Below are 27,218 nucleotides of genomic sequence, written 5' to 3'. Positions count from 1 at the left end.
TATGGAAAATTTATAAACTAGAAAAAAAGGAGAAAGCTGGTGGAAAACAATGTTTGGACAACAGTTGAACAGATGAACAGTACTGGCTATAAGTAAATTTGTTTTGAAATCTAAAATATTACGGATTTAAAAAGCACAATTTGGCTGAGCAGTACTAATTACATGAACCAGATGTCAGACCAGAGATACGGAATTTCAGTCAAATGACCATACTTCGCCCCTTCCTATTTTCATCTTGAAAATGCCTACACTTTTCATTATTTAGACTGTCACATGTTGTCGTTATATTTTTAAAACATTTCAGAAAGTAAGGATGTTCTGTAGTTGCATCAACCATCCTTGGTTGTGCAAGCAATTATTTTATTTCTTTGCGATATAGCATTAACAAATATGCGGAAAAAGATGAAATGATTCCTTTCTGAAGTAGTCAAATAGATAAATATTATGCAAACAGTAAATGAATAAATGAGTACAAGGTTCTATAAAATTCAAGGTTTGGTTAATTAGCTTATCGTGGTGGATTTTGTCCAGTTAAGGCTGCTTAGCTTTTATTTGATGAACATGGTGAGAGATAATCTCCACTGGCCCCTATTTCGGTCAGTGCATGATAATGTCTCAAGTTTTTAAGTCACTTAATTCTTTAAGCGTCACAGAGAAAGTTTTTACTAGTCAACAGATGACAGTTCTATGTAACCATCGTTCACTTCAAAGTGATATTTCATTAATTGACAGTCTTTTCAATTGTTGTTATGAATTGTCTACTCAAACTGATGTGATTGTGTAGAAGAGCATGAACATTTATCGATTAACGTGAAAATGACTAATGGTATTTGCCTGAGATTTCTGATTTACCTATATATATAAGCTTATAGAGATTGTTTTTACTTATCTTTAACCTTTCGAGGGTAATTTAATACTTAACGATCCAATCTATGACATTCTGTTAGATAAAGTTTCTTATAAGATACAGGGTCTTTTAAATACATTCAAGAAAACTTTGAGAGTGTTTGAGTTGGTTTTTGGATCTACCTGCTGTACGGTATCTACCGAGAAATAGCTTCAGAACAAAAAATAAATTATTTCCACCCGTTATCACTTTAGAGCATATGAGAAACTTCATCAGTCCTGTCACAATAGTCTTTGTCAATATCATTGAACAGTTCCCTGAGATTCATCTGACATTCACTAGTCAAAATGTGTCATTGAAATTATGAGACATTCAACTGTGTTTTCGTACACTTGATTACTCTATGTCAACTAGACTGAATCGTTAAGGATTAAGAACATTATTAATTAAGGATTTTCTAGTGATTTGTCCAATATGTCTAAATATATTGCACTCTGCATTAAGCATAAAAAATAAGGTCGGTAACTTTACTGACACCATATCATAATGTATAACAGTTTTAATAATGACCCCCCCCCCAAAAAAAATATAACCCATATGTGATTAACATGTTTGAACCTTTGTTTTTTGTTATTTATTGACTGCTATATGTTTTTTTTGTTAAAAAACTTTAATGTTGTCATCTCTATTTGCATGGTTATTTTAAAGTTTAGTCTTTTGACTAAGGCATGACAACATATTTATCAATGATAGAGCTCATTTCATAAATCTATATGGTGGTCTAACTTCACTTGATACATGATCTCAACTAGTATAATTATTATAATGTCCACAAAGAACCTCTCTTGATCTTAACTATGTAACTGTTGAGTAGTTTGAAAAATAGATTATCTATTAGCATACAGTGCTGGTTTATCTTTCAAATTCCATTGGTAATCATATATCATATTTGCCTGAAATATGATTTTGAGTAAACAATTACGTCACAGTCATCACTGTAAAAAATCTTATACAAATTCCTATATCATGATATATGCCCTGGTACGGCCGAGAGTGGGGAGAGTCCGCCCTCCCTCTCCAAATGCCCTCACATGGCCACGCGTAAAAGAAGCCTCTGCCACGGAAGTCCTAATCAATGCCTTCTCGTGGCTGGGGTGTTGTTAACGAAATTGCGAGGGCGAAAAGCGAATTTCCGGCGCTTTAACCCGGTTGTTGGACCCGGCGAGTCCACCTAGGGGAGTTGGAAAAACCCCATTCCAAACCAATGGTGCACATGGGCTCCAGTATCCTGAGGGAACAAATGGCGTATGAACCAATCGTTGGTCACCGGCTACCATGGGACTGCATCTTCTCACGATGCTCCATTGCTTTGTGGATCTGACCTTTAGGTCAAAGGCTCCGGGTGTGGTCCCCTAAGAAAACCACCTGCTTCAGTTTTGGCACCTGGGCAGTATCGTAGCCCTCACACAAATCAAATGAGATTTGTGCGGCGTATGTGTATCTGGTGCTTCCTTGTACCAATATTTATGTTTTTAAGTAAAATAAAATAAAAAATCACGATATATATGTTTTGTACCACTATTGAAATAATATAGGAAATGTCTACTTCAGAAAGATATATTTCAATAGTGTTTCACTTTCAAAATTGAACCGTCAAATTGTAGATCATTAATTATCATTTCAGACAATATAATTAACTCAGTAAATCAAGTTGGAGTGAACGTTTTAGAATTCTGTCACAAAAATTATCATCACGGACTAACTTAACACTTATGAAATATCAAAAGGGGGGTTTTGTGGAGATTTTAGTAATTTCATTCTATATAGTTGAGATCATGAGTCAATTGAAGCTAGTCTACCATGAAAAACCTAGAAGGCGGGATGCGCACTGTTGAGGAGTCCCACAATAGGATGAAACGGCTGTGCAGTGCTTCCAGGTTTCCATGGTAGTTTAACGTCGATTGACTCATGATCTCAACTTATGAAGTAATCAAAAAGCTCACTTTAACTTGTATTGGTCACCGATTATGTTGTCCAAAATGACAATGAACAGCTCTCAGTTTTTAAAAAATAACATATAGAGAAAAACGAAAACTACCAAACTTTGGCTATATTACAAGTTCATCAATGCGTTAATAAACGTGGGAAGGATTGATTGAATGTTTTATTTAACAAAACTCGAATGTATCAACTTTAAAAGGAAAAAATAATTAGTGACTAGCATCAAGGTGAATTTCTTGGTGTTCTAGTAAGAAGCCGTGACCAGTGGAGTGCAATCCATGTCAGGTAGAGACAGTTACTCACTTCAGACAGTGGATGAAAGGTTGCCCATGATCATGAATCGATTGAAGTTAGGCAATAACACCACTAGATGCTATCTCAGTGTTTTTTAGGTTAAGCACTCGCGCGCGATAATGAAGTTCCTGGATAAGATTCCCGTATACGAAATCGTAGATACACACTGGTGAGCAGCCCCATAATGGGAAGAAATTGTCACCCAGTGCTTCCAGGTTTTCAATGTTGGTCTAGGTTAAATCAACTCATGAAATCAACCATTAAAATTACTACAATCTCCACAGATCCTCATTCTGAGTATAAATATTCATCCGAATAATTATATACATGATTTTGATGTAATATGAATTCACTGAAAGGGGTTGATATTTTTTTTTGTAAAGTAGTTTCCTATCTTTTTTGATTTTTGTTTTTTGTTGATATATTACCAATAACAACAAAGATTCGTTTTAAATTTTTGTTTAAATGATTTAGAATGTATTAACGAAATAAAGATTTGATATTATCAGTTGACCTAATCACAACACTAGATATATTTACTACTGAAAAAAAATATATGTAAGTAGTTAAATGGTCACAATTGATTGATCCCTATTGATCACCTTTAACCATAAACTTATAGATAATCATCTTTGTCGTCTGCCTTTTAACATTTATAAATAATACGATTGTTGATTAGCACAGGTAAGTTATTAGAATAGGGAAATACTGATTAGAAAGGGCTTTTTTGTGGAGATTTAGTATTTTCATAGTTGAAAGCATGAGTCAATGGAAGCTAGATCACTAAGGAAAACCTGGAAGCACGGGACAGACGTTTCGTCCTATCGTGGGACTCCTCAGCAGTGCGCACCCACGACCTCGCCTCGAGAGGTTCCAACACAGGACCTACCAGTCTTACGCTAGAGCACTTAACCGATAGATCACTGAGCTGGTATCCGATGGTGTTTATGTCTAACTTCAACCAATCCACGAAGTTGAGCAACCATTCACCAATGGTCTTGAAGCCAGTCACTCAGTGGTCTATCGGTTAAGTGCTGTGGCTCGAGACTTGTAGGTTCTGGGTTTGAATCTTGAGAGGCGAGGTTGTGGATACGCACTGCTGAAGAGTCCCACAATAGGGCGAAACGGCCGTCCAGTGATTCCAGGTTTTCCTTGGTGGTGTAGCTTCAACTGACTCATTCTTTCAACTATGAAACTACTGATTAGTCATTTGAAAAATGAAAGATTCTACTGAATAATATGTATTTTGTATATGTTCAACATATAATTTATCAACCATCATGTTATTTGTACAGTTTGATCATTCAATCATATATATATGTGTATATATAAATATAAATATATAATACATTCTAACTACTGTTTTTTTTTTGTAATTTTTCTTCTTACATTTCGTTTGATCTAAAAACTAACTGTATGTGGATACAATTTAATGTGTTGGTGGTTTGCTTGTCGCTGTTGTTGTTGTTGTTGTCGTCATGATAATCATTGTGTTTCGAATTCTCACTCTTTACTTGTCTCTCTGATTATGATCAATATGATGTTTATAACTATGTAATATACAATTTGGCTCATTTTGCTTGATTCAATTACATTTAACTAATCATCATTTTTAATTGCTTGCGATTTGCACAATTTTGTCTCACTCACATATATATCTATATGTGTACCCTTAGTATTTAAGTCATATTTCATTGGATAGCCTAAGAAAATATGATCCAATTCAAGATTCATTCAATAGATGTGATCAGTCCCATCTATATACAAATGAAAACCTCAGTTACAATCATAATAACTCGTTCACTCAGATGTATCCTTCTCCTCATGAAAAATATATTGATAATGCCAATAGACGAAATCATTCCTTCATAACACCGGAAGATAATTTACAATTACCTTATCATCCAGAATTTCATGATACTAATTGGGATTATTTACATAGAGGACAACGAATTGATGAAAGTAATAGATTTGTTGAACATCATCAAACATGTGTTGAAACACCATTGCCTCCACAATTTGATCTTTCATTGTCTGGGGTGAACTATTGTCGAGAAGAACATACTATGAAAAAAAATTCATCTCATGAAAATCAATTTCATGCTAACGACCATGAATATCAACAGCACGAAATAAGTCACAAGTTGGATGAAAAACACTCAAGTCATCATGAAAATCCTCCATGTAATCATTATACCGACAGGGAAGAATTTCATGAACATCATTTTGAAAAGAATAATTTGGATATTGTACAACATCACGGTACAACAGAACAAAATAACCAACAATATGAAAGTGATATCGTGAAATATGATTTTCAACATAAGATGGAGCCTCAAAGTCAGGAACCAAAATCAGCTGATATTCAGGCTATACCGAAACAACCATCACCTACATCAGTTGCAAACGTATCTCTTATAAATTCTGTACAATCTGAATCGGTGGAAAAGTCTAAATCAGCATCACAATACTCGTTAAACTGTCATAAATGTTATGAAAAACTAATTAGAGAACATCAACGATTATTATGTCCTATAAGGATGAGAAAATTATCTTCCGGTTATAACTCAAAAACTCGACAAGTATTCAAAAAACACCGACGTTATAGTTTTGAAACTTCATTCAAACCTACGATGAAAACTTTTCATCCCATAAAAAGTAATTGTAAAAAACTCACTAAAACTACATCATTAACTGATATGCTTAAAAAGAAGTTGATAAAGAATGATTCTAAGAATTTCTCCGTAAGTTGTAATACACTTCCTAATAACTTTGATCTTGGTGCGGAACAACTCCAAAGGTTTCCTATTGTGAATTTTGGTTTCGAAACAAATTATAAGCATCGAATCACCAACAATAGATCGTCAAATATTCAATTAAATCAAACATTAGAGTTGAATAATCAATTAAGTAATCAGTATCGTGGTTTAGACATTGCTTATTTGAATGGTAAACAATTTGATCATATTATCACCACTACTACTACTACTAATGTGACTACTCATAGCAAGAGGAAACCTCACCATCAAAACTTTAAGTCATGCTTATATAATGAAGACAATTTAAAAAGAAAGAGAAACAATATATTGTCTTCTCATTTGAAACAAAGTTATAGTGCTGAAAATATCATACAACTTGACAATGACACAATGATAACAAGTTCTCATTCAACGGATTATTTGAATCAAGCAAAGGCGAAACGGTCATCATCAATATGTAACGGTCTACAGACGAATGATGCAACGATACCGAATCCTATGAAATTCGATCAGAAAACATGGCAATCAAAGGTGAAACGCAAAACAAAACATGGATGTCCTCGAAAACTATATGAAAATCAACTAATCAATAATGAGAGCTTAAATAAAGGATATCATAAGTCTAATTCTTTCAATAGAATGATTGCGGTAAACATCTTATATGTATACATAATAATTATGTAAATAATCTTATATGGGGTAGTTTTTCCCTACTGCATGATTACACCAATGCATGCTATGTAGATTTAACGTTTGGTGAACACTGATTCTATGTGATTATAACATCATTCCTTCAATCATTTGAAATCTTGTTTTTCATTAAAGTCTCTCAGTTTTTATAAATGATTATGGCCCTATGATCCAATGATACTTAGAGTTAGTTGTTTCTCCATTATGTGTTGATATTTTTTTTATTAGGTGAGAAAACTGGTCATTGTCAACCTTAGTGACAGCGATAAAAAAACTTTCTATGCAGCAAGGCTTCCACTTACTTTCACTAGTAGAAACACAACCATTATATGTAAAGGATAAGCTCCTTAATATGGTCTCGTCTATGTACATCTACCAGTTATCTGCTCTTGTCGAGCAAGGTATATAGACCATAGCCAGCGCTTTTATTTGATTTTCAGGTTCTTTGAGCAATTTGTACACCTAGATTTTTTGTATCTAATTCCTTAAAACATAAGAACCTCTTCTCACCAATGGTAGGCCCAAATAGTTTTTGATTTTGAATTTTGGTATGTGTGTTTTTATTATTGCTGAGGTGCTAAGATGACACATCCTTTGTCAGGTTTGATTTAGCTGAATTTAACCAGCTTATGATATCAGTTGGCCGTTGATGCTCTGAATATTTTTGTTCTTATTTAAGAACTCTATTGTGGACTTCGCAGAGTGACTGAGTAAATCTACGAAATTATATGAAGGGGTCACTGAAAACGTTATAATTGTTCGTAGAAGGATGATTAGCTTGTTTCTCATAGAACCGAACAATAACAGATCTATTTGACTTCATTTGCCATTGATCTTATTTTGTCAGCCAAAGTGTAAAACTAGTATGATTTAATAGTCAATTTATGTGGATTAAGTTTTCAACTCATGCTTTTCAATAATGTAACAGAGACACTTTAGGAGTTTGAACGAGAAAGGTACTGGGTTCGAATTTTAGTATGGACATCAACAATAGAATGTGGGTGTATCCAACTGACAAGTCCAAATCTTGAACTCTACTGACAACGGTATACCAAGTATACTATTAAGAAAAGTTCTAAAAAAACCCCTATTATATTCGAAGACGGATATATGAGTAAAAAAAGCTGGTTTTTCAATATATCTCAAACAGGTACTACGATTATCAGATCAATCTAATAATAAGAAGGAATAGCCAAATTGATGATAATATCATACCTTGTCAAATACAGTATCGTAATTTATAATCACTAGTAAGAGAAGTTTGAACTATTCAGACAACTAGTAGTATCTGTAAAGCTTATTGGTAATCATTCTATAATGAAATATCATTACCAATTTCTAATGTGTACTACAATAATACGAAATAGTTATGAATGTTAATTTTATGTTCTACATTTGAATAACATGTTCAATTTTAAATTTGCTATTCATTTTAGTCATGAATTCGAACTCTTAAATTAGAAACTATGTGAGAATATACAGAAAAACATTAGCCATTCACAGACGTTTCAGCATAGAAAATGATGTGTTACTTTATGCTTAGCTCGTTAATCAGTACCAAAAACCTAGGTCATTTAAGAGTGTGGTTCACTCTTTATAAATAACTGTAAAGAATGTGTATCTCCTTCGTATAGTATCTTTCAATGTTAACCTTTAAAAAAATCTTTATATCAATAATTAGTCGGCTCGCCTTATTTCATCCATCTGTATTGAATGTTTTATTAATCCTAATCCGTTGTTAGTCAATGAAATCTACGTTGCATAAGAAAAGCTTAGTTGGCTTTTATGAAGTTGCTCCGCTTTCAAACCATAATGGTCTACTTGATAACAAATTATAACTGTTGAAAACAACATATTAAGGTATATATGGTTAAAAATACTTGCCAAAACTAACTCGTTTTGTAGGCTGAATCCTTAATTGAAAAAAGTGTTCTGCTTATTATTTTCTATTTAACATCCACCAGTTTTATTCTTTATTCTCCCGCTATGTCTACTTCTATGTGTGGTTCTTATTTTATCATTATTAGTGTGATCATTTGAATATCTTTGAACTTTATTTGTTTGTCATCTTGAATTCTTTGATAATCTGTTGATTTAATTCTTGGTGCAATTGCCTTCTAGATGTTTATGTTAAATTTAATGGTGGAATGAATGGTAGCTAACAGTGGAATCCAAAAAGTGCGTTTTGTTCAATTTGTGACTCGTCAGCTGGATGTTTCTTAATCCGACGACTTTGATCGTTTGATCCTCATTTGTCTGTCTATCACTAAAGCATCCACTGTTAGCTACCATCTCTCTGCTAATACTACTTGTAATTTGAGGCGATCTGCACAGGATGCAAATATACCAGTAACAGACTGACCAATTGTAGTCTTAAACATTAATCAAAAGATTCAAACAGCTAAACACAAAACTAAATTAGATTTATTGTTATTTATAACTAAATTATACTCGAAAAGTAAAATAGGAAAGAAGAATTAAAATTAGTCAACTATCCTGTTTTTTTTGTTAGTTATTACCATACAAACTCACCCTATACTCTAGTCACTAGACTTGACTGAGTTGTGGATGAACACTGTTTGGATATCTTATTTACAGGAATGAAATAACACCCCCCTCCATTACTAACCATCTTTTGATTGGTTTCATAGTTACTATAAATTTCAAATGACTTTAATCTAAGCTCAGCTTTTCAATCCAATATAATTAAATAAAATTAATCTAACTTTCATTGTAATATCAAGTTGAAAAGCATACATACTACTGTAGTGTGGTCTACTTATATCCATATAAGTAGTATATGGTGATGGTTAGACGTAGAATTTATTTTGGCAGAAGAGCGATAAGGAAAGAACTAGAAATGTAGCTTAATCAGTACGAAAATGCATGAACAATGAATTCAGAAAAGATCAACTGATATTTGCAGAAGAAACAGTTAAGATTGAGACAATTGATTGTTATTTTACAAATTCACTGTTTGCTGTATGATTATCAGAATTCAGTGAGATAGTCTCTAATGTTGTGTTTTCTAGCCTATTCATGTTTGTTTTTGTTTTTTTTCAAATTGATTGCTATGTTATCATTTAATCTCGTTTATGTGTGTGTGTGTGTGTTTAGTGTAGAAAGTAGTTAGTATTGTGTATTCTTTGCATTTCTTGCTTCCATTTTATGCCCCCCCTTTCATAAAAAAAAACAAAAAACAAAACACAAATCGTAACTGTATTTTTTTTAATTAGATACATAAATTTTCCCTTATCAACTATTTGACCAAATATGTTTTCTGTTTTTTTTTTCTCCTATTTACCACCTAAACAATTAGACTGGAATAGCCGGTGATTTAGCAAATATTGATTATGGTGCTAAAAATTTATGCCTATATCATACACAATTAGAAATAGAAAGTAATGAACGTATGTATGCATGGGAACGTGGTGAAATTGATTATACCGGTATAGATCGTTTTATTAATATATTAAATAAATTATGTATTACATTACGTAATATTGGCGGTGATACAAATCTACCCATAGGTACAGATATAATGAATGAATAACTTTATCAGAATGTGTATATATATATATATATACCTATAATGTATTGATTATTTGATTTGTTCATTTTTTCAATGTCTATCCTTTTTCTTATTTAATTTAATCATCATAATTAGTAGTTTTGTTAGTAGTCTATTACTCTTCTTTATCTATTTCGTTTGATGAATGAATTGACTTTTTAAACTAAAGAAATTGAATGTTCATTCATTCATTCATTATACTTTATGTTATGTATTAGTTGATGATTATGTAGATCTACTTCCTTCTTTCTTTCTTTTTTCTTTTTTGTTTTTCTTTTTTTCTTTTTTTCTTCTTTTTATACGAGTTACATTTTGTATCTGTATTAATAAAAAGTGTTATCCTTCAGAGATTTTGAGTTTATTTCACCTCCTTAAGTTTATATTACATATAAACGAATGTACTAACAGTATACAATGATATAGAACTACCTATATGGATATTGAACTCTTTTTGAATATATGAACATGAACATGATAGTTGTTCTTTCTTTTCCCTTCCAATCTTTGACATAAGTAATGTCATTTCAACAATCATGTCACCTTTAGCCTTTATATATATATATATTGTTCAATGATTTGTATATTATCTTTGTTCTTTCGAATATATAACATTGTTAATAGAATATTGACTTTTTAATACGTTTTACGTTATAACCGTGTATTATTTGATTATAAACTAAATGAGGTTGTTTGGTATTTGTTAAGAAGAAGGAAAACATTGTTTTTGGGGGGGATTTGGTTTTTTTTACACCGACGGAAATCAACAGTTACTATGATAAATGAACCTAATCTTTAATAGTTCGAATTAGTTCATGTCAAAAGTTTAACAATATTGTTCGAATAGGTTAGGTAATACAGTTTCAAAAAGATATAAGATATGTAATCATATGCACTGATTGTTAGAAGGTGCATCGGCTTCATAACTTCCGAAGAAATTCGGCTTTCATCATGAGACGTCATAACTATTCATTCTACTCCCAGGGAAGAGTTTAAATGGTTTGAATAATTTTTCTGGTTAGCGATTTTTTAGCGAGTTGGTTTTCAACGAGATGGGGTCGGTAACCCCATGCCCAACCCTACTCCTTTACCTGGGCTTGGGACCGGCGGTAGCCCCCGCAGGAGCTACAGGCGGAGTTACGTAATCATATGAGATAATAATAAATCACTGAAAAAAGAGATAAAGCTTTTTTATTCCGAATGTGGATAACAATGATTTGTCAATCATATTGTGGTGTGCGTTACTTATACCGACATAAGTAGTATGTAATGATGGTCAGGCGTAGAATGTATTTCATGTAGAAGATTGATAAGGAAGGAACGGAAACCATAAGCAATAGGTATGAAAATGTATGAACAATGAAATCTGAGACAATGGACTGATATTTGAAAAAGGAAAAGTCAAGTTTGAGACGATAGATTAGTATTTTGCAAATTAACTATTTTGGGGTTAGACATTAACAGTGTTGGACGCCGTCCAGCTCAGTCGTCTAGAGGTTAAGTGCTCTGTCTTGAGATTGGTAAGTCCTGGGTTCGAGTCTCGTGATGCGGGATCGTGGATGCACACTGCTGACGAGTCCTACAATAGAACGGAACAGCCGTTCAATGCTTCCAGGTTTTCCATGGTGGTCTAACTTCAATTAACTCATGATTTTATCTACAACAAAAAATTACAAAAATCTCCACGAAAACGCCTTCTGATATTTACTATATATTACTCACATTTTAGTAAGATATTTTGTAATTTTATGCTCAAATATATTTGATTGTCCCCATTCGTGTTGTTGTCCACTACAACATTATCACTAGCTCCTTGGTTACAAAACACCGGCACTCTGAAATACAGAAATTCTATTCATTATGGTAATGTTTCTCAATGAAATTACAATTAACATTGTTATTTGTGAAGCTGTTTTTTATAACTTATACAAATGTGTCTGAATGAACGTACAGTATACATGAAAAATGATAACTATCAGTGTTATTCGTTAAGAATAGTCAAGTTCACATCATTTGTTGAATGGATAGAATTGGAAACCAAGACACATAAATCTTCTGTTTCGGGACTTGGTAACTGGATATACATTTATTGCAGTGTCGATACTGACAGCGAAATTCGAATGCGTTATCGACGTATTGATGTATGGTATTTAGCATCTTATTTGTTTCAAAAACTTATAGTTCCTAGTACACTTATCTGAAAACAATGATAATATTGAAAGTTCTTCAGTTAACTGGAGAAAAAATATATTAATGATTATCATCTATTACGTGAAATTCTGGTACTACGAGACCTGTTCGCTATGAATACCTTATATAACAAAGAGTAACTACGCCACTCTACAATAATTTTAAACTTTTTGATAAACTCCATTTGAAATTAGTATCTGTTATTTGAAGCATTTCGATGTGATATATTTAGTCTCAGACTGTGAGTGACCAGGGTTCAAATTTGAGAGGATGTACTAGGTGCCTGAAGATCCAAGGTATACGTTAATGACGAATGCCAACGAACACGAAATCTAAGTCAAACAGGGTTTCCTATTAAATACTACTAACCACTTAACATTCCTAATGGTTCGAAATTGATTAATGAGATAAATAATTTCAGTATTTATGTTTCTTGATTTTGTACCAGCTGTCATTCATCAACAGGACATAGCTTCAATCTCGAGGGGAGTGACACTACCTGTTAAATTTGAACTCTTATCCCGTGATATTGAGTCATTGAAACTGTTGCATACGTTACAAGTTAACTAATAGGATTTAGTTAATACTAAAGACTAGACAGATATCACATTACTTGCTACTTAATATTTATTCAATGTAAATGTTCTACATAGTGAAACTAACTAAATACCTAATGAATTCAAATGTGATTCATTTGGGAATAAATTTTTCTCTTTAAAAAATGTATTGAACTAGGTTCAGTTTAGTCTATTTATTATAATCTCTAGTCTATACATATACAAAATCTACAAGTAAATTTCAGTAGTTTGTAGTAGTATTGACAATAGACTAATATCAGAAGGGTTTATTGGATATTATATTAATTGCATTAGTTGAGATCACGAGTCAATTGAAGCTAGATAACCATGGAAAACCTGAAAATACTGGACGTCCGTTTCGTCCAAGTGTTGGACTCCTCAGCAGTGCACATCCACGATCCTGCCTCGAGCAATTAGAACCCAGGATCTATCAGTCTAGCGCGCTAGCGCTTAACCCCTAGAACCATTAAGCTGACCAGCATCCAACGCTGTTAATGTTTAACTTCAATCAATCCACGAAATTGAACAACCATTCACCATCAACTCACTGAAGACATTGGTGATTGGTTGCTCAATTTCGTGGATTGATTGAAGTTAGAGATTAACACCGTTAGATACCAAAGTGGTCAGTGGTCTACAGGTTAAGCAATTGCGCTAGAGATTAATAGGTTCTGGGTTCGAATCTCGCGAAGCGGGATCGTGGATGCGCAATACTGACGAGTCCCACAATAGAACGAAACGACTGTCCATGTTCTTCATGGTTGTCTAGCTTCAACTGACTAACGATTTTAACTATATAAAATTACTAAAATCTACACAAAACCTCGTTCTGATAAATTATATAAGGTTATTACATCTTGTGATTAATTAATTAAATTAACCTACTAATGTAATAATGTTTAATTTATATTTAAGTTTATAGAATGTTTCAATTACACTTTTTTGACCTTATCATGTAATGAACTTCAAGTTCATTTATTTATTCATTTGACTGTATAATATAAATTTTTATTTAGAAGGGCGGTTTTGTAGAAATTTTTAGTAATTTTAGTATTTTAAATCATGAATCAATTGAAACTAGATCATCATGAAAAAACCTGGCCCCCAAATGCCCTGATACGGCCAAAAGTGAGGAGAGTCCGCTCTCAGTCGCTAAATGCTCTCACATGGCCATGCGTATGCAGCCACTGCCAGGGAAGTCCTACTAACTGCCTTCTCGTGGCATTACTGTTGTTTACGAAATTGAGAGGACGAAAAACGAATGTCCGGCACTTTAACCGGGTTGGTAGACATGGAAAATTCACCTAGAGCAGTTGGAAAAACCCTGATTTCGAACCAATGGTATACATGGACTTCAGTATCCTGAAGGAACAAATGGCGTATGAATAAATCGTTGGTCACAAGCTGCCATGGGACTGCATCTCCTTACGATGCTCCACTGCCTTGTGGATCAGATCTTTACGTCAAAGGCTCCGGATTTGACCCTCTAAGAAAACTACCTGCTTCAGTTTTGAAACCCGGGCAGTATCACAGTCTTTACACAAATCAAATGAGATTTGTGTGGCGCATATGTATTCGGTGCCCCTTTGTGCCAATATTTATGTGTTAAATAAATAATTAAATAAAATGGAAGTACTGGAAGGTAGTTTACTCTTATTGTGCGACTCTACAGTAGTGAAATGTATAAACTTAGTTGAAGGTGTGAAATTATTCTTTTTTTTCTAATAATAAAGTAATTGTATGGTATTGTACATTTTCGAACATTGTGTAAATGGGGTAAACATGAACCCAATCAATATCGAAGTCTACAAGACAAGCTGTGAGTCATTTGTGCAGAAATTTGAACATTTCATTTCTACTTGAAGTTTGTTTTTAATGATGTTGTTCAGAAGAATGATGAAACCTTTACAGCCAAACCATCTAGCTTAGACAATAAAATTTCATCAAAAGAAGCATAAGTTATCTATATACGTGTGTAATTTTTGACTAGAGTTTTTATTTTTAGGCTTAACTTTTCCCTTCATTTACGTTTTTCAACCAGTATGTCAGGATGAGCTACAATGATATATTTATAGCAAACAGATGTGAATAAGAAAATGATCAACTCTTCTGAGTATCACGAAATAACTGAACACTGAATATTCAATGGATACCCCTACATTACTCAAAGTTCTTAAACAATCTACTGTAAAATGACATACATTTTCATAATCTTCGTCAAAAAGACAATATATAATTCATCAAAACTTATCATCTAAGAGTAATGTATGACCAGATAAATGAATCACAGTTGATTGATCACTGGTTGGTGATCAATGTCATGCATGTCAAGTCCTTCTTAGTGCTGATCGAATGCTATCGTTCAAGTTGAAATGTGGCCACTAGTCTAAGTGGCTCGACACTGTGTATACTATGTCGAGATAAGATGGTGGCTGGAGGTGATTAACAAAAAACCGTGGACCAGGGTTGTGAACTAATTGGTGGCGCAAATAGCTCAGTGGTAACATCTCTGACTGTGAAGCTGAGTGAAACAGGATCGAATCCGTCAGGGAGTACCAGTTCCCTCAAGATTACAGTACAACTTGCTGACGAGTGCCAAGTAGCACGAAATACGGGTCCGGGGGTTTCCTGTTGACCACCTCCAACCACCATCTTATCTCAACAGGTGAAAGAATCTCTATTAGCAAAATATTTATAATTTCCTATTACTTACTGGTTTTAAAGTGTTATTCAGATGGTGGTATCAGTCATATCAAACTAATTTCTACAAACTGTTCACTCCCTGAAATAGTATTCTTGTTGAGATATAATTACGTTCGATTACCAACATTATTACACTGTTTTCAGCTATATGGTTGCCATATGAGATCTTTAACGAATCGTCATATAGTCCGTGTATATAGTTATTGATTTTTAAATACTATCGTAGATAAGATGAAACAAATATGTGTCTTTTTTTATCCTTGGCTATCGGGAATCAGTGGCCAAATGGATGATGCGATGGCGTTTAAAATGAAAGGTACTGGGTTTGAATCCCAGAGATAACATCAACTCTGCGATGCAGGTACATCCAGCTGACGAGTCCCGAATAGGACGAAATGCGCGGCCTGGATTTCACTGCTAGCCACTATTCATTTTTGCTTATCATTCTTGGGATATGTTTTAACAGATATTTTAACAGATAGAAAACAAGAACAACCATTACATGGTCAAATGAATTCATTCATAGCCTAAATTCATCTATAAAGAGTGTTGCTCTGGTTGTTAGAAGGTGTATCGGTCTCGTGACTTCCGAAGAATTTCGGCTTTCATCATGAGACGTCATTATTCCTTCAACTCCCAGAGCAGAGTTTAAATGGTTTGAATTATTTTTTCTGGTTAGCGTTTTTTTAGCGAGTTAGCTTTTCTACGGGATGGGGTCGCTAACCCCATGCCCAACCCTCCTCCTTTACCCGGGCTTGGGACCGGCAGTAACTCTAGAAGAGCTACAGGCGGAGTTCCTCTTCTATGGGAGAGGACAAACCAGCTTCCAGCTGAAGAGGAAATTAGGAAAAGACATTGGAAGTGGATCGGACATACATTAAGGAAATCACCAATGTGCATCACGACTCAATCCCTAACTTGGAATCCGGAGGGGAAGCGGAAAAGAGGAAGGCCAAAGAACACACTACGCCGGGAAATAGAAGCCGATATGAAAAGGCTGAATAGTAACTGGAAAGAACTGGAAAGGAAGGCTCAGGACAGAGTTGAATGGAGAATGCTGGTGAGCGGCCTATGCTCCTCGACGAGGGGTAACAGGCGTAAGTAAGTAAGTAAGCTAAATTCATCTCCATGGCTTACAAACAAATAAGGACAATATTGATTCTTTCAAGAGAAATGGTGAGAAAACTCATAATTAAGGCTAAAGATGATATACTGAGATGTGTTAATGGAAATTTAAATTGACCATATAGCTGTAAAAAGGCATATCCATCTGTGAAGTTATCCCCTCCTCGTACCAAGCTATATAGTTATTGAAATAATCAAAAATAGACATAATCCCACCTAGTGTTACCTTAAGCAGTATTTGTCAATGTAGATGTAATTGCCACTGTATATACATCATAAAAACTGAAAGGATGGTTAGTGCTTGTATCCTGGGGGGAATTTCATAAACATAAAGATTAAAAGAAAAACCTACTTTCAACAGTGTAATCATTTGTTATCTAGTTGATAGTGAAAACGATGTTAACATTCCGAAATCTTGCTTCGTCATGCAGTCTGATGATTTTCTCAATGTGTGTCCGATTCACTTCCATCGTCTTTTCTTAATTTCCTCATCAACTGGAAGTTTGTTTGTTCTCTCTCACAGCAGATTGTTGCCGATGGTATGCGTCCAACAGACATTCAGTATCTTACGGGAACAACTGTTTATAAATGCTTCCACATTTTTGATGATGGTTGTGATACTTCTCCACATTTCAGCTCCTTAGAATATAACTGACTGTTTTGACGTTCTTATTGAAGATTATGACTTTGATATTGGTTGACAGTTGTTTTGAGTTTCATATGTTCTTCAACTGTAGGAATGCTATCCTTGCTTTGCCAATCCTCACCCTTACGTCTTCATCCAATCCTCCTTATTCATCGATGATACTTCTCAGGGACGTGAAAGATTCCACCTCTTTCAGAGTTTCTCCATCAAGTGTAATTGGGTTGTTGTTACCCATGTTGTATTGAGGATGATGCTTTGTCTTTTCTGTATGTTGAAGCCAACTGATGCAGAGGCTGTTGCTGCATTAGTTGTTTTCATCTGCAGGTGTTCGTGTGTATGGGATAGAAGGGCTAGGTTATCTGCGAAGTCCAAATCATCTACTTGATTCCGAGCTATCCTAACTTTAGTTGCCAATCATAAATTGTTTTATATCATACTTTTCGTCTTCAATTGTAAATTCTTGTTTACAACATATCTGACCTTAACTGATTTTACCCATGATAGTCAGTCAGTTTTGTGATTGATATTAAGTGACTTATAAGATTAGCTTCTATCTTCCACACCAAATTTATTCTATAGATAGTCAGCCTTTGAATAATTCCTATGATTTCTCCTCAATGTGTATTGCTTCTTCTTATATACTAATCTATAATTGATGTAATTTTCAACTTTGATCCACGTATCTTCTTTGAATGTAACATAGATTATGTATTTTGAATGTCTTGAGTTCTCTTTGATTAACTGAACACTTTAGGTTTATGAGGTATGCTCTGATGATATTATCCAAAACGGCATTGAAGTTTTCATAATTCAACAACCCTTCTAGTTCAGAGAACTTGACAACATTAAAAACAATCATCTAAGCAATAAATCTTCATTATTTCATTAAGTGATTACAGCTATTTGTTTTATTAAACAATACTGGAAGATGTTTCGTCCTATTGTGGGACTCTTCAACAGTGCGCATCCACGTCCAGTGTTTTCAGGTTTTCCATGGTGGTCTAGCTTCAATTGACTCATGATTTCAACCATGCAAATACTGAAGTCTCCATAAAGCCCCTTCTGATAATACTGTCATATGTTAGATTATAAACAAATCAAAATGATTCATGAGACAAATGAATGAATATTCATCGACTACGATAATTACTTATGTAATGAACGAGAATACAAATGGGGACAGTCGAGTGTATCTCAACTCAAAATTACAGGATCTCTTAGTAAAATCTGAGAATCATACAGTAAATACTTCATTTGCAAAATGTCAATCAATCGTCTCTCACTTCATTTCTACATCAATTATTCTTTGTTCTCATTCTCTTTTCTTTGATCTTCTTAACCTTCTGCCGACAGGTATTTCACTTTCGATCGATGATAAATACTACTTATATCCATCGACATTAGTAATATACATTACACTATAATTACAATCGCATTATTATTATTTAATTAAAAGGATAATTATAGTATTGTTTGTTTAAATCTTCCCATTGATATTTAGGACTGCAACTGGTCAGTCTCTAATTGGCTACTGCTTTTTATTTCTAATTTACACAAAAATGAAAAGTGAATGTTCTCTTTACAAAGATGATTAGATATGTAATTATAAACTACTTTTTTTTGTGAAATCATTCCAAAAAATCGAAATGATAGACTGAATTGGTTCAAGGTAATTTGACCTTATGTAAGTGACCCTGACCCTAAAATGAATTACATGTACAAACAGGAAAAAAAGTTATTATTTTTACAATTGTAATCATGAGTCAATCGAAGCTAGACCATCATGGAAAACTTGAAAATACTGGACGACCGTTTCGTCCTAGTGTGGGACTCTTTTAATAGTGCGCATTCATGATCCTACCTTGCAAGATTCGAATCCAGGACCTATCAGTCTCGAACGCGAGCGCTGTAGTTCTAGATCACTGTGTTAAAAACTGAATTATTATTATTGTTAACTTTATTCAATATTATATTTTTGGTACAATATAGAATTCTCAGCACAAAGTACTTCAACAAGTTTCCGTTTCTTACTTCTTCGTCCTTCCTGACGATAAATATTAAGTGATCGCCAGTTAGAATTTAGCAGCCTAGTCAATCGACATGTGAATAATGTACATTCATCTCGTTGCATATTGCCAGCAACCACGATATCTCTGATTAGGCCTTCTGTAACCTTTATAACGAAAGGTCTTACACTTTTCAGAAACGCGCCTGAATAGGTTATGCGATTAATAGGCATAATGATGTATTAAAACAAACAAATGAAATTAGATAACTTGTTGAAATATTTAGATGACAGGAACAGGTAGACCAGATGTTTAAACAGTCTACCAATTAACAACTCAGGGTATCTATTCCAAAAATAATGAATGATTTAAATGAATGTAAATTTTGCAATTAGGAAATCTTTTAAAAGTACTTTGATTATTACAAATTTCATAATCAAAAGTCATCTTAAATTGACTTTGTTATCATTAACTTAAATGATAAACTAAATTTATAGGTATCATTAACAAATTTCAAAAAACAGAGTTCAAAACCACGTCTGTTGTGAGATAGGAACTCACTGAAGACAATTGGTGAATGGTTGCTCAACTTCGTGGATCAGTTGAAGTTAGACATTAACACCGTTGGATGCCAGTTCAGTGGTCTATCGGTTAAGGGCTCCGGCTCGAAACTGGTAGGTCCTGGGTTCGAATCTCGCGCGAGCGGGTTCGTGGATGCGCACTGCTGAGGAGTCCCATAATAGGACGAAACGGCCGTCCAGTGTTTCCAGGTTTTCCATGGTGGTCTAGCTTCAATTGACTCATGATTTCAACTATGAAAAATTTTGATTTAATAATTATGAATAAATTGAGCATTAGGTAGATTGATAAACTATTTTGTTTAATCACTTACATTAATATTTATTGATTTATGACTTTCTATGAGTTATGAAAGTTAATCATTCAATTATGTTCTATTCAATATTTTGTTTAAGAGAATTATCTTACAAAGTTAAGAGTAAGTAGTAAAGAATTTGTAAGAAGCTTAAGAATAGAACATCTTGAAATAAAGGAATTATTTCATCGAGAGCAACTCATCTATCACATTCATAAACAGAATATTTAGAAATTTCTCAAAAACTGTTTTAATCATATTTATACTGTTGAAACCATGATCAGAAGCTAGGTTTTTGCAATTGCCCCGCTTATGTAAACTTCAGAGCTTCCAAAACCACTAGCCTTAATACTTCTTCAAAATTCTTCTTAATTATTATTCTAACTTTATTTACATTTTCTACAATAAAAATTAAGCCACTCAAAATAAAATATGTTTATAATTGAACCACTATCTTTGAAAACTTCGACTGCAGCTCTTCCGGAGGCTACTGCCGGTCTCAAGCCTGGGTGAAAGAGGAGGGTTGTGCATGGGGTTAACTACCCCAACTCGCTATTAACAGGCTAACCAGAAAAAATTATTCAAACCATTTAAACTCTGTCCTGGGAATTGAAGGAATAATTATGACGTCTCATGATGAAAGCCGAGTTCCTTCGGAAGTCATTAGGCCGATGACCCTTTTAACAACCAGAGCGACAATTTTTATAGGTACATGGAACGTCCGGACAATGTAGGAGACCGGAAGAATCTTCCAAATAGCTGCTGCATTATCTTTGAAACTTAAATGAAGATTTAAGTGAATATATAATGGCTAGCAGTGGAATCCAGGACGTGCATTTCATCTTATCAGGGACTCGTCAACTGAATGTATTTGCATCTCAGAGATCATGTTTACAGCAAGACTTATACGTAATACCGCTCGCTTCAAACGCCATCTGATTATCCACCTAGCTATTGAGTCCTGACTGCCACTTGCTTGTGCTATGTGGTGAAGTTTAAATTCACTTGGTATTGTCTGCTTGTATCTCCCCATTGTTGTTTAGGACTGAAATCGACAATTCTCTTTCGAAATGAACATCAACTCTGGGATGGACACACATCCGCTTGACGAGTCCTGAAACGCGCGTCTTAGCTACTATCCATCTTTACTTAGAATGCTTGTAAATCAAGACAATATCGAGGTGATCCGCACAAGATGCACATATGTCAACAACAGACTGATCAATTATAGTCCTAAACATCAATGGGAAGATTTAAGTAAGCAATACCAAGTTCAAACGGGTCTCATATGAGATAATGAGTCACTGAAGACATTGATTAACGGTGGTGCGATTCAGTTAATTGGTTGACGTTAAAAATTAACGACGTAGTATGCTGACCTGATCAGTGGTCTAGAAATTAAGCGTTCACACGCGACACCGAAGGTTCTTGATTCGAATCCCTTTTGTTCAGGATGGTGAACGCACACTGCTGAGTAGTCTCATAGTAGGACAAAAAGATCGTCCAATGCTTTCAGGTTTTTAATAGTGATTTAGCTTAAATGAACACATGAATTCAACTATTGAATTGCAATTTTTTACTAACATCCCTAGTACTTTTATTCATTTATTTATTTAAACACAAATATTGGTACAAGGAAGCACCAGATATATATGCGCCACACAAATCTCATTTGATTTGTGTAAACACTGTGATACTGCCCGGGTGTCAAAACTGAAGCAGGTAGTTTTCTTAGAGGGTCAAATCCGGAACCTTTGACCTAAAGATCTGATCCACAAGGCAGTAGAGCATCGTAAGGAGAGGCAGTCTCATGGTAGAGGGTGACCAAAACTTGGTTTATACACCATTTGTTCCTTCAGGATACTGGAGCCCATGTGCACCATAGGTTTGGAATTAGGGTTTTCCAAATCCCCTAGGTGAACTCACCGTGTCCACCGACCCGGCCGGACATTCGTTTTTCGTCCTCTCAATTTCGTAAACAACAGTAATGCCACGAGAAGGCAGTTAGTATGAATTCCCTGTTAGCGGCTATATATGCGTGGATATGTGAGAGCATTTCGAGAGAGAGAGATAGAGAGAGCGGACTCTATTCACTCTCGGCCGTACCAGGACATTCGCGGGTGTCGATAGTATTGTTTTTATAAGGCTTATAAATAACAATCACAATCATTGGAAATATTCTTGAACAGGTTCAATTAAAATGTCTTGCATTTCATTTAAACACTTAACCATTAAAAAAATATCAATTATAAACTATTAATTTAAATAACCTAACAATTAGTTTCAGTTTCAGTTTAGAAGGGACAGGAGGCTTGATGGCCTGTGTTAGTCCAGGCAATGATGGTCTCTCAGCTGATCCAACTTTCTTTTGAAGGAGTCGACGGATGGAGTATTTTCTCTCACTTATTAAATGACAATTAAATAGGATAATTATCAGAATAGGATGAAATGGCCATCCAATGCTTCAAAGTTTTTCATGGCGGTCTATATTTAATTGACTCATGAATTCAACTATATAAAATTACTAAAATCTCTACAATACCCCCTTCTGATAAACCATATATGATCAGAAGGGGATTTGTGGACGGCCGTTTCGTCCTATTATGGGACTCCTCAGCAGTGCGATCCCACAATCATATATAGTTTAATTAATGTTATAAATGAAATAAATTCAATAATCATGTTTTTAAAAATGAACGCTTTTTCATTCATTTCACTTTTTTTTTTAAATAATCTAAACCTTAAAATCAATAGGTCATGAATTTGATTAGTTGCCAGGGTTAATTTAATTTGAAAAATTAAATTGAATAACGTCTCAATGTTTGTTTTTGTTTTGACCTAGACAACTAAAACAATTTGGGATAGATTTGGTTTGTATTTATTGATTAATTGATTTATTGATTTATTGAAATAATCATGCTATCACATAAATTTATTCTGTCATTTTAAGTAAAGATTGATGGTGGCTTAAAAATTGGAGTCCAGAATGTGAGTTTCTCCTTATTTGAGACTGATCAACTGGATGTATCCTCATCTCAGAATTGTTGTTCACTCTGGGACTAAAACGCGGTACTGTTTATTTTATATACCATCGCCTTATTCACATAACTACTGATTCCAGAAAGCCACTTACTTGTGCAATGAGATGAACTTTAAATTCATTTTGTATCGTTTATTTAAATCTTCTCATTGATGTCTGGGACTGCGATTGATCAGGACTCAGTATCTAAATAGATAACGCGATGGAGCGTAGGCTGCTGACCAGAATTCTACAACCCACTCTATCTTCACCCTTACTTTCTAGTTCTATCTAGTCGTTCTTCATTCTTCTCATATCTGTCTCCATTTATCGGCATAATGTGTTCTTTTATCTTCCTATTCTACTTCGACTTTAGTGATTCCAAGTGAGGACTTGCTATGTGACTCAGTTGGCTTCTTTCCTCAATCTGTGTCCTATCCACTGCCAACTCTTCTCCCTGTTTTCTTCCTCCACTTGAGGGAATCTGGTTTATTCTGTTACACAGTAGCTTGTTGCTGATAGTGTCTGGCCAACGGATTCGAAACGCTTTTTGTAGACTACTGTTAATAAACACCTGTATCTTCTGGATGATGGCTTTCGTAGTTTTTCAATATTCCACCACATACAGTAGAACTGTCTTGACATTTGTACAAGAAATTCTGATCTGGGTGTTGGTTGACAAATTATTTGAGTTTCAGATGTTCTTCACTTGTAACTATGCTGCTCTTGCATTGTTGATCCGCGTCTTCAAATCTGCATTAGATTCACCGTGTTCGTCAATCATGCTGTCAAAATATGTGAAGGTTTCTACATCCTCCAAAGCTTTCCCATCAAGTGTGACTTGATTGACGCATGTTGTATTGTGTCGGAGAATCTTGCTTTTCCCTTTGTGTATATTGAGATCTATCGCTACTGAAGCTGCTGCTACACTGAGCAGAATAAACAATTTAAAACATTTAAACTCAGCCTTGAGTGTTGGAGGAAGAATTTGGACGTCTCAGGATAAAACCAGTAATTCTTCGGAAGTCATGTAGCCGATGACCCTTCTAACAATCAGAGCAACAATTTTTATAGGTACATGGAACGTCCAAACAATGTAGGAGACTGTAAAGACCAATCAAATAGCGACAGAAATAAGGTGATACAACTTGGCGGTTCTCAGAATCTGCGAAACTGGATCTGATGCTGATATATAGGTGAAGATTAGCAAAGCGAGGACAGCTTTAGCTCTCTGACGATATATCATTTCGTACATCTGAGATTTTACAGAAATCTTTCTCAACTTATCAACTGTTCCTAATTTCAGTAGGGGTTTTGTAGAGATTTCAGTATCGTCATAGTTGAAATCATCAGTCAATTGAAGCTAGACCACCATCGACAACCTGGAAGCAATGGACGGCCGTTTCGTCCTAATTTGACAAAATAGTAATCCTATGTTAAATCACACGTTGGTTATTCATTTTAAGTTGACTTCAGTTCCTTTTACATTTGTTTATTTATATATATACCTGTCTAGCTATCATGATGGCTATCTACCTACACGTTCGTCTATCTATCTATTAATCTATCTGTCATTCAATTTTCTCTAGTCTTCTCAGGATAAAAAACATGATGATAACTGTGAATATTCACAACTGCATGTAACCATTCTGTTCAATAAGAGCCATAAGGTATAAAAATGAGTATAAGTGATCATGTTGATGAACTCAATCAATCACTTAAAGATTTATTGATACAAAGTTATAATCTGTAATTATGATAGACAGTTATGTCCAAAGGAGCTATTGAAATGAGAAAAATCAAGAACTCAGATAAGAATCACTTCATTTGAATATCACTTACTTACTTACTTACTTACTTACGTCTGTTACCCCTCGTCGAGGAGCATAGGCCGCTAACCAGTATTCCTATCATTTTTATAACTCATTAGCATTTCTTTAGAAAAAGGAAAACTAAATGAAATCATATGCATCTGTAAGGTCAATGAATCGTCACTGAGCCCTCGCAAAATCATCTATCAAACTGAATTGTGTCTATGTTAAACGATAAATGATTAAACGTTGAACATTTTTCCGGATCTCGTCAAGGTCAACGATGACTACCGCGAACTAACCAGTTGTATACTATATACTAGCTCATGAGGTAATAGCTCGACTATATTACTGTTCTAATCTTTTGTGCTGATGATCTCGTTTAGAAGGACGATGAAAGCTCCACGACCGAAACCATCCAGCTCAGAGAACAAAACTCCATCAAAATCTTTTCCAATAAAACCTTCACTTTTAAAATTTTATTTCATGCAACTGGATCCTTTGATAAATTTAAACAGATTAAGAACAATAAAGAATGCAGTATAAAGTGAATTCATCAGTCTATTTCATGGTTTCTCATCAACAAACAGCATAGAATCTAAAATTACAATCCAATTCACTTAGTATTGTTTATTTAAATCTTCCCAGTGGATAACGCGATGGTGTTTAAAGTGAAAGGTACTGAGTTCGAGTTCCCGAGTGAACATCAACTCTGAGATGAAGGTACATCCAGTTGACGAGTTCCGAATAGAACGAAACTCGCGAATTGGATTCCACTGCTAGCCACTATCCATCATTGCTTAAAATTACAATTATTTCTATAAATATGATTATTAACAAATGTTTAGAATAGCGTAGTTTGTGAAGTTTAAATGAGTGTTCGGAATGCAACCGAAATCAACTTCTCGGATACACATGGTCTAGATCAATGTGTATTGATATATTAGAATGTAATAGTGAAGAGTAGAACAGATAATATAGTTACCAATCATTATAATCAACATAAAAGAGGTTATGTAAGGGTAAGGAAATCATATATTTGTTTATTCTATCATAGTGAAAGATTACCCTCAATCACTGTTAATAGTTTCATTACCCTTACATAACCTTTTCCTTAAAGCATCCTAAGATATCAATACACATCGGCGTAGCCACTATTTATTCATACAAAGTGTATCCATATCCTTATAGTTAGTAAGACGCCGAATATCCGTCCCATTCCGACCCACTCACTCACTTACACTCTACGAACTAAATTATTCTAAACATCTGTTAACCATTATATTCATTGAAATAATTTTAATTTTAAGCAACGATGGATAGTGGCTAACAGTGAAATCCAAGATGCGCATTTCGTCCTTTTTGGGACTCGTCAGCTGGATGTAACTGTATCTCAGAGTTGATATCCACTCTGAGACTCGAACCCAGTACCCTAGCTTCAAACGCCATCACGTTATCCACTCGGCCAGTGAGCTCTGAAAGCCTCTTGCTATATCGAGGCAATACGCACAGTATACACATATGCCAATTACAGACTGACCAGTTGCAGTCCTAAACATCAATGGGAAGATTCAAATGAAAAATATTAAATGAATTTAAACTTCACTCCATCGCACAAGCAAGTGGCTATCAGGACTCATTGGCCGAGTGAATAACGCGATGGCGTTTGAAGCGAGGGTACTGCGTTCGAGTTTCAGAGTGAATGTTAACTCTCAGCTACAGGTACATTCAGCTGACAATTCTAAAATAGAACGAAACGCGCGTCAAACTGGATTCCACTGTTAGCCACTATTCATCTCTGCTTAAGATGTATTAATGTTTATTAAAAAAAAGTACATTATCTATAATAGTTACCCATCTACAAAATTTATTCTAAAAGTTAACATTAGAAAGAATTTGGTTGTTTTCTTCACTTCCAACAATAAATATTCTTTTAAAAGAAAACTAGGGATTGGTTATCTATGTATTCGCTCAATAATTTCAGTTGCATACATATTCATTATCCAAATATTTAAGGATACAGCATACTCTGTCTATAACCATATTCAAATGTCAATCTAAACTAGAAGACAACCTAATTATTAGAACTCATCGTTAACTAAACTAA

The 27,218-nt window shown here is 34.4% G+C and overlaps 1 protein-coding gene and 1 non-coding gene across 2 annotated transcripts in view; one reads left to right on the top strand and one right to left on the bottom strand.

The window, feature by feature from the left end:
• Smp_157950 (glycogenin-related) overlaps nt 1-12,360 on the top strand; it is a gene marked incomplete at its 3' end in the record, with an annotated part of 15,584 nt that extends 3,224 nt beyond the window's left edge. Inside the window, exons 6-8 of the mRNA XM_018796410.1 lie at nt 4,819-6,549; nt 9,911-10,040; nt 12,158-12,360. Coding sequence (XP_018650625.1) covers nt 4,819-6,549; nt 9,911-10,040; nt 12,158-12,360 — 2,064 coding nt within the window. The remainder of the gene's footprint in view (nt 1-4,818; nt 6,550-9,910; nt 10,041-12,157) is intronic.
• A 14,154-nt stretch (nt 12,361-26,514) lies between these two features.
• Smp_tRNA_00646_Pseudo_TTG.1.1 lies at nt 26,515-26,584 on the bottom strand. The gene has a single exon. It is a non-coding gene (tRNA).
• Nucleotides 26,585-27,218: the final 634 nt, after the last annotated feature.

Source organism: Schistosoma mansoni, chromosome 2 (genome assembly GCF_000237925.1).
Source record: "Schistosoma mansoni strain Puerto Rico chromosome 2, complete genome".
NCBI classification, from domain to species: domain Eukaryota; kingdom Metazoa; phylum Platyhelminthes; class Trematoda; order Strigeidida; family Schistosomatidae; genus Schistosoma; species Schistosoma mansoni.
This window is presented reverse-complemented; position numbering and strand designations above follow the sequence as displayed.